This window comes from Bombus vosnesenskii, unplaced genomic scaffold, assembly GCF_011952255.1.
Source record: "Bombus vosnesenskii isolate JDL3184/JDL3185 unplaced genomic scaffold, Bvos_JDL3184-5_v1.1 scf7180000013320, whole genome shotgun sequence".
In the NCBI taxonomy this organism is placed as follows: Eukaryota; Metazoa; Arthropoda; class Insecta; order Hymenoptera; family Apidae; genus Bombus; species Bombus vosnesenskii.
In genome coordinates, this window is record NW_022882965.1 from 565,676 (window position 1) to 582,532 (window position 16,857).

At 34.3% G+C, this 16,857-nt stretch overlaps 2 protein-coding genes across 5 annotated transcripts in view; both read right to left on the minus strand.

The window, feature by feature from the left end:
* The window catches only part of LOC117235810 (LIM and SH3 domain protein Lasp), a 41,589-nt gene extending 30,477 nt beyond the window's left edge, over positions 1–11,112 (minus strand). For both annotated transcript variants that reach the window (XM_033498169.1, XM_033498168.1), the window contains exon 1: positions 11,044–11,112. In XM_033498169.1, the coding sequence (XP_033354060.1) occupies positions 11,044–11,112 (69 nt within the window). The remainder of the gene's footprint in view (positions 1–11,043) is intronic.
* A 1,187-nt stretch (positions 11,113–12,299) lies between these two features.
* Positions 12,300–16,112, minus strand: LOC117235811 (3-hydroxyisobutyrate dehydrogenase, mitochondrial). 3 transcript variants are annotated; one of them, XM_033498172.1, is made up of 7 exons: positions 16,094–16,112; positions 14,627–14,706; positions 14,148–14,326; positions 13,936–14,057; positions 12,863–13,073; positions 12,666–12,792; positions 12,300–12,590 (listed from the first exon to the last, which is right to left on the minus strand). In XM_033498172.1, the coding sequence occupies exons 2-7, from the start codon at positions 14,660–14,662 to the stop codon at positions 12,402–12,404; spliced, it is 864 nt and encodes a 287-aa protein (XP_033354063.1). In that variant the 5' UTR covers positions 14,663–14,706; positions 16,094–16,112; the 3' UTR covers positions 12,300–12,401. The 3 variants fall into 3 exon arrangements, with proteins under 3 accessions (XP_033354063.1, XP_033354062.1, XP_033354061.1); XM_033498171.1 differs by lacking the exon at positions 16,094–16,112 and adding an exon at positions 14,802–15,060; XM_033498170.1 differs by lacking the exon at positions 16,094–16,112 and adding an exon at positions 14,792–15,060.
* Positions 16,113–16,857: the final 745 nt, after the last annotated feature.

The window sequence follows — 16,857 nt, forward strand, 5'->3', positions numbered from 1 at the left end:
ACCTCCAAATTTGAAATTTTAATATTTCAATCGAACCAACAACCACAGGAAAGAAGAGAGAAAAACACGGGAATGCAAAAGAAGAGATAGTAACCGATTGAAGCAATGGCAAAAGTACTTGAGCAATCTTGTCACGTTTCGATTTCTAGACGATGCAGGTCGTCAGTGTCAGTCCGTGAGACGGTGGAATGCATCGTCGAACAAACGCAACGGTACCTTATTTGTATCGTGCTGGCAATGTTAATCGCGCCACGAACAAATGCTAGCAGTGCCACTTTCGATCGTGCTTTACGTCGAGAACGCTATGGGACCGGCTAGCACGTGACGCACACCCTGGATCTCGTTGTTTCAATTTAATTGCAATTACTTAATCGCGATTAGCGATAATTGCTCGTGGTACCGCTTTCAAATCAGTGAACAGTGAACAGTTAGTTACTTGATTGCAAGTAAAAATTCGACTCGCGAACGTCACGAACGCGTAACTTTGCTGAAATTATTTGCAAGTCGGTGAATAATCGAAGAAAATGATGATTTTATTATATGATAATATTATTGCGATATTTAAGATTAGAAACTTGGTTTGGAAAATTGTAGAAAGTTTGATAGATCTGTGGCAACGTAATTGGTATTTTAATTATGCAAATGTTTCAAAAATGCTGAGAGAATGATAGTGGTATTGTCGATCACAAGTTATCGCTTGACAAATTCTTTTATATAATTGTAACAAGATTGATCAATTTTACAGATGAATTTTCTAAATTACAAATTGTTTGTTTTAATCGATACGTATTAAACAATTGTAGAAATTGTTTCATGTAACAAGAATTTATAACTTATAAAATGTAGTTTATAAATTTACTGATATTATCAGTAGACATATAAAGTGTAATTACTTATGTAGTAACTTATAAAATGTAGTTTATAAATTTACTGATATTATCAGTAGACTTATAAAATGTAATTACTTATGTAGTAACTTATAAAATGTAATTTATAAATTTACTGATATTATCAGTAGATTGCAAATGTTTATACAAATCAAGAAATAGAATCTAGATACATATACATATAGATATATTTGAACCTCTAAATATTATAACAATTTTATATTTATTCATACTTATTTATACATATATTATTATTATTACATATACATATTCTATGTATTTATACATATATATTTGTACAAATATGTATTTATACATATGTTATTTATACACATATGTATTTATACATATTCTATGTATTTTGTATATTATATTTCCCACAAATACATCGAAATCCGCGATTTAATTAATAATTAGAAAATTCTTTAAAAACTACTCGAATGAACACGTGATCAAAATGTAGTGTACATAGCTGCGTATTTTGTTCGCGTTTGAGTCATGAAATTTCCCGAGGACTCACGGTTGCGTGTACGCATCCAAAACGATCTTACGAGGTAGCAACGAGTAGCAACTTAACTCGATTACTCAATTATGTACGATGTTTGCGATTCGATTATACAGTCGATATTCACAAACGACACGATAAAACCCGATGGAACATTGTACTCGGAGCACTTTCACTCGTTTTTGGAATGTTTTTCGCTCATGCAACGACCAATCCCTTATTTCGCAAGACATTTTACTCACCATAAACGTTGTCCAGGATCAAATATGGTCATCGAGCTTTACGATGTTTTACGATGAAAACGATGCCGTTAATTGATCACATCGCATGATACATAAGATCGTAGCCATTAAGCTTAACTATATTTTTTTATATTTACTGATATTGGTTCCTAAACTGTGTTCACTTTAGGTATATGCGTGTCGTTTTAAGTATTCACTTTTCATTTCATTTATCTACCTATTTATATTTACATATATTTTTAACGCTAAAACTACCGATAGTTAAGACGAACCTATTTCTACGAAAACCAGCCAAAATCACTGGTCTTTAAAAAATACGTAATAATAGAATATTTTTATATTTATTGACTTATTACTTTTTTACAGAAACAATTCCATGTTATGTATTGTAATGTAATTCCATGTTATCATCCCTAAACGAAGACTGACACATTTATAATATTGTAGAACCAGTCGTTTCGACTGCTGCGGTATTGCTAGTGTTAGCATCTTGCGATCGATCCGGAATTTTCCTGATAACTGATATCATCATATCGAATGATACGCGGTATCACACAAAACGTATGGCAAATTGTACGAAACGAGGAAACTGGTTAATTGGGACTCGATAAACAGATTGCAGGACCCTCTTACACTTTGACAAGTACCAGTTGTTTTAAGTAGCCTTGATACAATTATTTTCAGTTTGAATACATAAAAAAGAAAATAAAACTCATTATATTATTCTTTTAGTTATCGGTGCGAAAGTCATTACATCATTGCGGAAAAAAATATAACACGAAGTAGGAATTTTAAAATAAAATTGTAAAACCAGTCAATTTGACTGGTGTGGTAATTCTACTGTTAATTTATACAATATATTATATTGTAGAAATTTAAGTTGAAATAAATGGATTCACCTAATCAAGTACTAAGTGAAATTTCTTTCGAATAATTGCAGTTTCACTCCATAGAATTACATTAATTATAGAATGATCTAACACCATCGAGAAATCACCACTGCCGACTAAACCTGCGAATTTTATTTTAATTCCTTTAGCAGCATATGCCAACCCTTTTAAGTGTTTTATTCGAAATTTACTTTAACTAAAAAATAAGACAATTTAAATAAACAAAGGAAGAAAGAAATTCACTTAAATACCAGTTTTATTCACACTATTGTTGTATTCTGTAATTTTTAAGTGTATGATATATCTTGAAACAATTTCCAGGATGCAATCCTGCTTTTCTTTCGCAAATAAGGTGGGACATGAAAGAATGTCGAGTGGGACTCGACAAAGAAACTCCTGAGATAAAAACTGATGTCGAGTCACACTCGACATAGGAGTGCAAAGGGTTGATATTCCCCTAATCATCATGATGGCACTTAGTATGAAACCCATTAAGCTCTATCGAAATCGATACCAGTAATCGATCAAATGATTCTTCCCCTCAACACTCCTGCACATTGTTCTGAATATTCATATATTTTCTGCATTATGTGCATTCTATACATATTTGCACCGACATATATATACAGGGTGGTTGGTAACTAGTGGTACAAGCGGAAAGGGGATGATTCTACGCGAAAAAAGAAGTCGAAAATATAGAATACAAATTTTTCGTTCGAGGCTTTGTTTTCGAGAAAATCGACTTTGAATTTTTGCTCGGTACGCGTACGGTACGTTATAACGGATCTCACGCGAAAAACGCGTCTACGCTTCTACGCGAAAAAAGAAGCCGAAAATATAGAATAAAAATTTTTTTTAATTTTTCCAGCGGGGCAATGATCTACAGTGAGATCTGTTATAACAAGACGCGATAAAGTGCACGCGTACCGACCGAAAATTCAAAGTCGATTTTCTCGAAAACAAAGCCTCGAACGAAAAATGTTTATTCTATATTTTCGACTTCTTTTTTCGCCTAGAATCACCCCCTTACCGCTTGTAACACCAGTTACCAACCACCCTGTATATATCCATAGCTTACCTATAAAACGTCAGTTTTGTCAACATTGGAAGTAAAAAATTGCAGGAATTTCGCTTTCGTACGAGCCACGATCGCTCATATGTTACACAATTACAAGGAACAGAAGCAGAGGATGGTAACAATCGGTCGTGTAATCGTGCACGTTGAATAACCAGCGCGGTTTTTCCGTATAAGGATGCTTCCCTACTCGGGAAGAAAGCGCGGCGTGCGAAATTAAATCGACCGCATAGAGGCAAGGAATCGTATCACACTATCACGATGGAATCGCATCGCGCGACGTTTCGTCGTTGAAAGTGAAAGTTGGCGCGGCCGAATCGCTTCTCCGCGGACAATGACAGCCAAATGATCCCGTATGACCTTTCTAACCTTCTAAATATCAAACGTTGTACATATTTCATCGGTGTACATTATTTTATTATTCCTGATCGATGAAAACTTGCAGAATAGAAGTAGTTTAATCAAAATCGAATGAAATTTAATGACTTGCCAGGGATGAAGATAGTATTTCTTGACGTGGAGAAATAGTTCGAAGTTTGTATTAAAATTAATGTAGAAGATAAGAAAAAATAAATTAAAGAAATTCAAGTAAGAATATTAAGTTTAAAAATTAATCTATATAAGTTAAATAATTTATGTAGCATTAGTCCCTAATCTATTAGGTTGTCCGAAAAGTTTCTTTCGTTTCATAAGGTGATAATAGATGAAGAACAATTTCTGTTTTATATTATTTTATTGAATTGATCCATTTCGTTATATTTCTATTATTATGCTCGTGCATAATTCAATAAACTAATATAAAACAAAAAAACATTGTGCGTCTATTATTTCCTTATAAAACGAAAGAAACTTTTCGAACAAGCTAATACATAAACCAGGGATTAATCTATATCTAGAGATGCAATTTAAACGAATTCGAACTGCTTCGAATGTATATAAGTGGCGGGAAATTTGAATCATTTCAAACATAATTCCATACTTGAAACGTTTTTGTAAGGAGGTATAAATTATTTTGCGGTGAAATTTGAACGAATATAACTTGATTTGTTTCGCTACGCTTGCAAATGGCAAGGATGTTGATTCGTCAGGAATAAAAATGCAATGTTGAAAGTAGAAACTGGCGTCAGAGTTGGTAGTTCTATCGGCTAGTTTTTTCCTTGCTTTGCAAGGGAAATAGTTTGTGGTTTTAGATTTATAGAAATGTCGCCGAGGATACAGGTTTGTGGTGATAAATTAGTATGTTGCAGCTCGTCGGAGAATTGAAATGCAACGAGGAGGTTCTCGATTTTTTCCTACTAAAAGGTATCTAGTAGATGTTACTCGCGCACGTAGAATAATTATTCGCGTTTTCGCAACAACCGGTGGGAAACAACCGGATGCCGTGTCGCATCGCTGGCATAACAGAAATTTCTAACGGCTGAAACCGGGGATGCAGGAAAGTAAAAGGCTCATTCTTCTAGATCACATCGTGCATCCCATGATATTACCTCAGATCATTCTATTATCTAATACAACTCTCTTTGTTCAACAAGAATAAATTCTTCGAAATTTAGATAAAATTTTTATCTACAGATAACGTAATTTTTCGTCGATTATCGATCATTTTAAATTCTTGGAAATACATAATTAATCGAGTTTTTTGACATTTTTAGATAATTATTTTTTTTTTTAATGATTATTTATTCTTAGGTTATTTAATCGACGATTCTTGTTTGATCGATTAACGCCCTCGCTATTTATCATTAGGAATATCGTTCGACTAATTTCAAAGTGGAGATCATGGATATTCTCAACTATGAAAAATATTCTTCTCGATGGAATCACGTAAAAGACATTCGAGCAAATATTTGTGGTTCGACTCTCGAGCGGAGCGCAAACGTTCGTACGCTCGGCTCGAATCAATGTATTTTTGAAGCGATGTAGGCGCAACAGGTTGGGAATGACTCCCACCTGTTGCAACCGTGTGCCAGGCCCACGCAACCGAGTAGCCTCAGCCTGGAATTCGATTATAATTTCACTAAACTACGTTATTCCCGAGGATCACATAGCACGTTACTATAGTCGTATGATAGATGATCGTTTCGGATTTGTTGCCGAGCTATCGTGACATTTCCATTTTTCGTTTCGGTGATCTTTCGTATTCGAGTGGTATTCAAAGCAAAGGTGAGCGTTTGAATATGTGAAATTTCATTCTAACTTCGAACTGTTATCGATGCAATTTGAAAATTTATCAGCTGTGAAATTTATAAATTAAAAAGTGTACAAGTTTGAAAGTTTGATGAATTGAGAATGAGAAAATTTGCAAATGATAAAGTTTATAAGTTTGAATGCTCCAAAATTGAAAGTTACGAGGATAAAAATTCAAAATGACAACAAACGTGTTCAATTTCCATGGAAGCGAAGATGATAAAAGTTCGCTCCTCGCCCTCGACCACGCCTTAATTTAATCATAGCGCGTGTTTTTGAAAAGAGAAAGAAGTAACGGGGAGGGGGAGGGGGGGAAGAAAACAGAGAGGAGGAGGATCAACAATGCCGAGGGTGGTGAAAAAAGCAGCTAGCGGTTCCTTCTCGGTTAATGGGACGAGGATTAATTGCTTCTACACCAGGATGCGTATGTCTGACCGTACGCAGATGCGGGTAGTGTAAATTGAAACAAGACACTATTTGAATCCGGCGCTGCACCATAACCGCGCCACATATACGATCGAACGTGCAAAAATAGAACAAACACTGTGAACGCGCTTCAAGCCCAGTGAAAGTATCCAATACAACGAAAAAATTCGTATAACGTGCGCGTGGAATAAAGAGCGATCTATAGATCGCAATCTAAAAATACATAATATAAACGAGATCGGTCAAATACTTTGCACTACGAATTAGAAAACAATAAGAAACAGCCAATTTTTATATCCTTTTGCGTTCTTTTCCACCTTACAGAGTAGATATTCCTTTGCAATTTAATATTATATATATTTATAATATTAGATTAATAATAGAGAAGAGAAGGGCAATGCACGACGGGGAGGAACGACAAGAAGGAAGCACAGCAAGGAGGCAAAAGCCCAAATTTGCAATAGTTTTTTAGTCATTAGTTTTTAGTTTTTAGAATAATTAAGAAGAATAATTTAGAATTAATTAATTTAGAATAATTAGAAATAATTTAGAATAATTAAGGAAGTGTAATATAATAGAGTGGATAAGAGGGGAGGTAGATATACAGGGTGGTTGGTAACTAGTGGTACAAGCGGAAAGGGGGTGATTCTAGGCGAAAAAAGAAGTCGAAAATATAGAATGAAAATTTTTCGTTAGAGGCTTTGTTTTCGAGAAAATCGACTTTGAATTTTCGCTCGGTACGCGTACGGTACGTTATAACGGATCTCACGCGAAAAACGCGTCTACGCTTCTACGCGAAAAAAGAAGCCGAAAATATAGAATAAAAATTTTTTTTAATTTTTCCATCGAGACAACGATCTACAGTGAGATCCGTTATAACGAGGCGCAATAAAGTGCACGCGTACCGAGCCAAAATTCAAAGTCGATTTTCTCGAAAACAAAGCCTCGAACGAAAAATTGTTATTCTATGTTTTCGACTTCTTTTTTCGCCTAGAATCACCCCCTTACCGCTTGTACCACCAGTTGCCAACCACCCTGTATAAGAAGCGAAATAGGTATAAGAGATGTAAAACCGAATAATAAAAAAAAAATGTTAAATTACATACAGAGAGAGAGAGAGAGATTTTTCCATACATAAACTTGTTAATAAGCGGTGTAAGAGTCTGTATGGACAAATTACAGATACGTATATACGCCATACATGCCCCGTCCTCACTGAATGCTTTCATTCCCCCTATCACTGTCATCATTAGTTCTATGGCGCCAATTTGAAATTTCGAGGAATACAATAAATAAATTTGAACGAAGAAAATAAATTCGTTATTCTATTATAAAATTATACATAACACGATCGTTTTGTTTATTCCATTATGGAAGAACTCATTGCAAAAAAGTACAATAATATAATTTATAGATATAACACGAATTTGAGATTGTGAAGAGTACACAAAGCTACTTTTTGTATTAATAAAAAGAAAATTCTTTCGTTATAATTTGTATCTTATAGAATTATACTTAACAATAATTTCGCTATTTCATTACGAAGGATTAGTTACATAACGCGAAGTTCAAATTTCAAACAGAGAACATCAAATAAAGTTGAATATTTCTAAAAAGAAAAATTGTCCCATTCTCGTTTTTCCATCATATAGTCATATTTAACGACCGTTTTGTTTCTTAATTGCAGACAACTACGTTACAAAAAGACAACGTCCTTTTAGAAGTAATTTAAATTTCTTCTGATTAGAGGGACGCAGCACGCGTTAATTGTTCTTCGTGCGCTAAATTCGTCTTCCTCGACGATGCAACGCTCTCGCTACTCGCTTTGATCCGCGCACGTTGTCCTCCGTACTCGAGGTTTCTTCACAGATGGAGACCACTGAATCAAGATGGAGAAGGAGCGAAGATACAAAAGAAGTGCGCGCGCGAGAGAGAGAAAGAGAGAGAGAGAGAGAGAGAGAAAGAGAGGAAGGTGCTTCTATACACGCTATTCACAAGAACGTACAGGCTACGAATAACGAGAAGGCAAGATATGCGCGCGCGCACGCGGAGAAAGGAAAAATCAGCGAGCGCGGTAACAGACTGTAATTTTACAAAGAAATAATTATTCGCCGGTAGATCCGATTCTAGTGGTTTGCCTTCGTACATAAAGTATATATATATATATATAAGTTTCTATATAACACAATGTTGGCCGATCACGAATAAACTCGTATCTTCATGCACAAAATTAAATTGTTAGTTTTTTATAAAACAGTGGCGCGAATCAGTTTTTGTATGGAATAGCCGGTCAACGATGTGTTAAAGCTTGTACGATTTTAATAATTGAAAAAGTAAAAAATTTGATACCAGTTATTTTGACTGGTTTGGTATTCATTTCGCTCATAAGAATGCTTATGTATATTAGTCGACAATGAAACTGAGACAGTAAAACTGATCAAGAATCATAATTTTGAGCCACATACATATGTATACCGTGTATCATACACATATGTATATAAATACTAAATGTTAGACATAAGTGAGTTAAATTAAGGAAAAATTAGAGCTGTAAATCGTAACGTCCTAAAGTTTAACATACAGTGTATTTAATAAAATGAAAAACAGTCGGATTGTAAGCATTTTCAAATTTCTGTCTATCCTTTAGAAAGGTTAATGGCTGAGTAATCTAGTCGTGACCCAGAGAAGAGGCTAAAAATACATGAACTTAGAGGAGAGCAGGAGAAAGACGTAGGAAGTGAATTTAGAAAACCAACGTGAAGAGATCGCGCGTTTCGATACGTCCAAATTTAGGAGGTCCGAGCCTCTGCGTCCAGCTCCGGTTCGCTTTCCGGCGCAGAGTACCGCCTACACGATTTAAGCCTCGTTAACGCGATCCTATGTGCACAGCAGTGTACGTTAAATAAATTGTAACTGCTATACGTTATTTCAACGTCTATAATCTTATTGAAGACGATTAAGCGACTGAAAATCGCGATATGTTCAACTATTCCACAAATACAATGTACGAAATAACGAAAGGGTTAATAGCAACAAACACGTGCAATTCACACGAAATCATTAGTTACCGCGTCGATAGCAACACGCTTGGCACGTGCAGTTTTCTATGCCACATTGTGTGCACTGTCGTGACGCTTCCGTCGAAACAACCCTATTAACGACATTGCCTCGCTACGAGTTAGTTGAACTGTCCCCGGAGACGCGATTCTGTCACACAATATAAGATGAAAATCAAGAATGGGAAAATTATTTTGTAGAGCGGCTTCATCTTCGAGAGAAATGCTTTTGAAAATCAAAAAAAAATACAAATGAAGTTAAATTGCCTAGTAATTTATTATATTACTTAAGATTTTGTTGAAAATGTTGCTCATTTACACGGCCATCACATAACATCTGTATCTAAACTAAAATGATAAACTAACCTCAAAATGTTTATTACTGCCATTTATTATGTTCGTTGTGTTCATTCCTAAATCTTAAAAATAAATTAGTAAGGAGGTATTGATAAATAAGTCCTGACATTGTACTCTGTGTATACGAAAAAACATAAGAGAGGTTTATGTTAAAACCTCTAGCAAGTTAGAACATATACATTCGATAAGTTTTCATATATAAAACGAAACATCCAGTATCAACTTGTTATTATGGCTTTTCGTTGTATTTTGAATCATAAAATCTCATCACCTCTCTGATATTACTACAATTTTCAACATACGGTATATACCAAACTAAAATATCCACTAGGAACTAACTAATTTCCTTGTATGTCACATCCTCTGGAAAATGACTACGCATATCTCAATTAATCGTCTATTCGAATAAGCATGCGTAAGTTGATGATAATGGTTTCGATGAAAATGAACTAAGAACTACAAACGTACTATAAAGAAGCAGCATCTTCGTCAGAAAAATGTTGGTAGATTCGATGGAAGGGAGAACAGAGAATATGTTGTACGCTGGCGTGGACGGACAGAACGACACAGACAATTATGCCGAATGGAACAGCACGCCTCAGTAAGCGGAACTAAACGAGAACGGTACATCCTACGATCTGTTGCAAAAAGTTCCGAGCCGTTCCACGCTATCCGTTCACAGCGGGATCATTCTTGAGGGAGATATGTATAAACCAAGAGCGGAACGTTTTCGAGGCGCAAAGAAAACAAAGAGGCTCGTGTAGTTCTTTTACAGACAATAATCTACAATCTAGAATCTAGACTGTAGATAATACGTTGTCTATACAAAAAAATCTTATCGCGTATTAGAGATTCTTTATATAAAGATTATTAGTTTCCAAAGTGCAAAAACAAAGTTCGCTTTACTTATTAAATTCGCATGCGTAGTGGGTTGGAAATAATCGCATCGCACGAAAATCGTAAATCTTTCCGGGAAACTTTGAAGAGACAGTATAAGACCACTTCTGTCGTTCGAGTAACAGTAAACCAATAATTTAGCTCGTGTTTATTGCATTAAATCAAATAAAGATAATACAAATGTAATTCTATAACCTATTTTCATTTCATGACAGAATAGATTTGGTTGAAACATTTGTTACTACATACAGATGAATAGACTGCGGACTTTTATGTATTTATGGAACATCTGATGGTGCAAAAATACACAGAATACACAAAATATGGATAAATATGTAAATATCGAAGATATAATACTCGTTATAATTTTTAGTGGATAGAATAAATCTCTAAATTTAGGTTCCATTTTTTAAATTATATTCATAAAAATATGAATTTGCATGAATATCCGCAATCTACAGATGAGAGAAAACATAGTAAGATCTTCGAAAATTCACCAGACAAACACAACAAAAACGTACCTTGTCGAGGCACTTGAGCTCCTCGATCGGGTAGACCGTTTTCTCGCAGCGGGCGCACGTCTTGCTCATCTTCTACTTCTTCCTTCGTTTCTTCGTCGTCTTTCTTCTCTTTCTCTCCTTCACAGCCGCAGTTCCGCGTACGTATGTATCTTGGCCTCTCTTGTCTTCACGAAACACTGCGCGAACGTAAAAACACGTGTAACACTAACGACACATCCGCGCGGTCTTTCGTATCGGGACGATCGCAGAAAATCAGAGACAGAGCACGTACGCGATTTGAGATTGTTTACGAATTTTCTCGACGACAACCGCCACGATTAAGAAAATGCACACCAGCAGAAAACCTCGAACTACACGGGTGCCACAGAGCCGCACCAAACTACACTGCCCTCTTGTTCTCGTCTAGCTACAAAAACTTCTTGACTGACAGTAATGGTGGTGTACCACGCTAATCAAAACGATAACGAAATATTTATACATATCAAATCTTTCCAAAATCTTTTTTGCAAGAAATTATTTATTTGGAAGACTTTAATTACGAACAAGTGAGATACTGATTTTATTATTCTTCGAAATGTTGGTTATAAATATCATTTCAAGCGTAGCTATCTCGAATGCAATGTGTTGGTAAGGTAGAGCAAGTCGAAAATATCTTGATAATTTAGGTTTAGAATTACTTTCTCAGATTAAATTTTTTTACTTTGAAGTATCTTTTTTGTGTGATGTTTTAATAGATAATATGCAATAATTGGATATTTAATGATGCTATAATCGATACGTCTAATTCAATTGGGAAAGTTTTAAACTAGTAAGTGGTTTAACATACTGCGCTAGTCAATGTAACAACGTGTGCTATTTACGTCTATCAGTAATTTAATTTTCGTATGGCTAGAATTGAATGTAAGTAATCAAGGAATACGTATGATAATTTTAACACGATTATCTGCGTTTGCACTATAAATATGAGTAATTTTAAAACGCGACGTATATAAATATCAGCGTGACAAAGTCGGTATAGTAGAAAACTAATACGTTTGTAAAAACACTAATCTGAAACAATTCGCTTCTACTTTATGTCACATCCTATTTATTATTATATATACTATGATAAATTTACATATAACATTAATCTGTAATCTTTTAATTCATTATTCTTGATTTGTTACCGACACTTCGTTACTGTTCCGTCTTGTAGCGCACTCTATGCTACCATATCACAACACGTTTCAAAGTTTAAGATAAAGAAAATCCAATACTACATTTCAAACATGTCTAATTACGTATAAAAGATTATAAAATCATTTATTAGAATACACACCTAATAGTAATAAATTAGTTACATCATTAGATTTCTAGAATTACAGTTGTTGCTGACCTTTAAGAAACTGATAAACGAAACTGAAATCTTTCTTTGTAAATCCTTGAGCGATAATTGCCCTATAAATTTGATGAGCCAAGGATCCAAAAGGAATACTTGCTTCTACCTTAGCCGCGGCAGCCTGCACCAATCCTAAATCCTTGGCCATTAAAGTCACTCCAAAACCACCCTAAAATTAAATCCATTAAATACACCAATAAAGCAAATCTTAACAAAATAAAAGAAATGCAACGTAATTAAATACCTCGTAATTTTTAGAGCTTGGAACATTGTCGAGGATACCTGGAACAGGATTATACAACTCGGAAGACCAACATCTGCCGGAGCTAGAGTTCACAATATTAGCTAACACCTTGGGATCTAAACCTAACCTAAAATATAATAACCAAATGAAATAGTTATATTTATAGTGTAGTATGAAATACAAACTGCGCGAGTTACTTTTGTCCGAGATTAAATGCTTCAGCTGTACCGATCATGCTAATAGCCAAAAGCATGTTATTACACAATTTTGCTGCTTGGCCCATACCCACGTTTCCACAATGAATAATCCTAGATCCCATGGATTTTAAAAGAGGCTTGGCAAGTTCGAAATTTTCCTTAGAACCTCCAACCATGAATGTTAACGTTCCATCCTTAGCTGCGTTTATACCTAATTGGAGTTAAACGAAATGACATTAACACGTGCTCAAACATATCTTCGCATCGTCCATGAGTATATTCGATCATCTATAACCACATCTAACTTTTTACTATTGTACCTCGCTGGTCACATTATTCAATCATGTTTTAAGACACATGTATACATAAAGGATTTTTCTAAATAGATTTCGCTCAGAGTATAAATAATACAAGTTGCCTAGATTTCCAATTTTTATGTACGGTAGTAGATTTTATTTTTGAGACAAGAAATTGTTTATAGTTCAAGTAAACAGATTACGTCTATTAAACAGTTATAACATCCGATTGAATGTGCTTTATTAATATGTAATCTTGGGCAGAAACTTGACAGAAATATAGTATAGAACGCGAATTTCAAGTCGTTTAAATAGATAGAAAGAGAAAAAGCAAAAAGGACGCAAGCAAGAAAGAAAGATATGGGATATACTCTATAATGGTAGATCTGGAGCATCTATGTGCAACAATAGGTACTATTTTCTCTGCATCTAACTGTAGAGTGTAAACACGCTGTGGATAAAACCAGCTTAAGAATTATTAATACTTTACTATTTTTTCCAGGTGAACAGAGTCGCTTGCGACTCATGGTTCCTTGGAGACTTTTGTTCCTTACGATAAACGAAGAACGATGCAATAAAAAATTTTGATCTTAAAAATCATACCCAAATTCAATTTTTCACGAACTTTTCTTTCAAATTTTCATCGATTCAGAAGTGTAGATTTACTCCACGCTGATTTATATACGTTATTCACTTTTCATATACTCTGTCTTGTTTCCTCGTGCACTTTAAAACTTTTATTAATGCATATGAATTTCACGATCTATTTAGAATTACCTCCAGATACTGGACTGTCTATAAAATTAACGCTCATTTTTTCAGCCTCCTTCGCCAAGATTTGAGATACAAACGGATCTATTGTGCTGCTGTCGATCAGCAGAGTGTCTCTTTTTGCTGAACTGAAAGTACGAAAAGAGAAAAAAGAGACTCGGGTATTTCTTTTTTAAAGATAATACGCTTGATAAATTGAGAGGAGGATACTTATTTACCTCAATAAACCATTTTTAATGTTATAAACGTCCAGAACATCTTGATTAGATGGCAACATCGAAACGACTACTTCGACGTCTTTTACCACTTCAGTAGGATCCGAAGCTCTGTCAGCACCTACCTCTGTCAAATTCGACACAGCTGATTCGTTCACATCAAAGACAACTAGTTTGTGACCCTGTAACATGATATACATCAATACATTCGATTTTAAATGAATCTTTAGATAAACATTATTTGATTGCAAGTATGCATATATGGAAAATTTCAGCTTTTTCAAGTGGATTTTTCTTTTGTAAATGAACATAATACAGAAAAAATGTAGGAAATATCTATAGTAAAGTTTCGTAATTGTTATATAATTACTTGTTACATAATTTAATAGGTGAAGCCATTTTCCATTTATGCCTTATTTTTTCGTTTCGCTTATTTTTCACAAAATTACGAATTTGCATAAATATAATAATGAATAATTTACGTTTCGTAGAATATTTCTCGCCATGTGACCACCCATGTTGCCCAAACCGATGAAACCGACTCGAGAAAAACATCGTTTCCCTGCATCACATGTAAGAAAATAAAAATATAAGGTAAAAATTGATTTCTTATTGTCATCGAATATTTTTATTATAAGATAAACAACCTGCACTAACACAGATAACAAACTTCTGCAATGAAGTAAAAATACTCATTGTAAAAATGCTTATATCACAGTGCGTTAAGAGAATTGATAGTTATCATTGAATTCTGTCATTATACACTATTATCATGCACGATGGTCATATAAACAACTAACTATATCACGAAACATCACATGTATTCGAAAAGTATAACACTGCACAGTAACAAGGTATAATATTTTCGTGGGTAAAGTTCAGTTTTCGAGTATTCGGCACAAAATTCAACGAGAAACTAACCAAACAGCTTATGAATGATGTTTACCATAAACGTGTTATCGACATGAGTTCAGTCTAACCTTATCGTATAGATAAATATTTTTTTGTTAGCTGTGTTGTACTAGAAAAAATATATATAGCTACTATATTATTATAATATGCCTTTTAAAGACACTGTATGTATTGCGTAACGAAAATAATATAACTACGAAAATGGAAATTACTTTCTCGTAGGTCGGTTTAATGTTGCGTCAAGTTCATGCTTTGTCGTTTGTCATTTAAAAAGTAATTGTATGCTGTTTTATATACGTATTTATTTATTTCATACGAGTGAAAGAAATGAAAATATACCTTCTTTGTTGTTAGACAATCATCTTTTTCCTGGTAGTGCATTCGAATATCTACTTGATAACGAACAAAATTTATTTAATTGTGAAGATGAAAACTTTAAAACGATTCGTTATGAAAGAACTCTGCAGTATGGTTTTTTATTTTAGGAGATAAGCATAAAGTCGGTGCCAAAGGCAGGTGATTAAATTTGCATAATGTTGTTCGGAATCCAATGTACTCAAAACATGGGCATGAAAGGAATTAGAAACAAGCACGTATTTCACGTATTACGTTATATTCCGCCGCATTACCATCTATTTTATCGAAATTTTTCTACAATAAATCCAGAAGTGCATGCATCAGCCTCAAAAGTAAATCAAACCTTGATGCAGGGAATAACAATACAGTGATAATTCGGACAAATATATAGATCGTCTTATTCAGATTTTTCTATCGATACTTGACATGCGACATAAGTTTTTGATGCTATCTGATTTTTTTTAAAGAACTATAACGATTTTCTTCTGTTTTTGCCGTAATTAATTTCATTAGTGTTTTATTGCTACTTGCGATCTAAATCGTTCCAGCTTTGTTGATGTTTGCACGTGTGTGTGTATGTGTGTGTGTATTTGTGCCGACTAAGAACTAAGTGGTTCGAAGGACCACCCTCGTTCGAAAAAAACACTGTATGTGGTTGACCATTTAATAGAAATATTTACAGAATACTAGGAGCTGTCCTGTGATCGTGCCTCACGTTGTGTGTAATTATTCTGTATAAACTATCTTGCGCGAGTGTTCTATCAGTTCGATGTACAGATGATTCTAACATAAGAAATTTCAACCGTTCGAGTCGTTCGGACTGCCTTGAATATTTTATAGATTCTAACGACGAATAGGAGGAAAAAATGGCTTTGCTCCTTCCTTCCACAGCCAATTTCAGGAGGATGGGAGTAGGGTGCAAGCGATATTGTATTTGATAGATGGCGTTTTGACAGCTTAGGGAATTTACATGGTTTCGTTTGCTCATGGTCACTGAGTATCGTTACGGTAACTTATACGTTTATAGCAAATGCACCGCAGGTACTTGGAGATCCAATAACCAAAGGTTAGGAGCTTAGTAGACTAAAAAAGAAATATTAATAGTAACCTTGTCGATTTCTACCTGCAAGTCATGCTTGTTGTAATAATCAGTATGTTATCTTATCATTTCCGATAGAATAAACAATAAGTAATAACAATAAATTACAACAAAAAAAATCAATATCATTTCCTGTTTCTTTACCAGTGCCAGTACTATCATTCTTGCATATCTAATTGAAGAAAAACTTTGCTTATCTCGATTTTAATACTAATGGCCTTACAGTAATTCGCTTCTGAACCTTCATATACAAAATTTATTGTCATTTAATAGTACTCTCATACAATTAAAAAAATTTGCTATTTTGTAAATGAAATGTAGAATACGATAAAAAGCATTTCATTG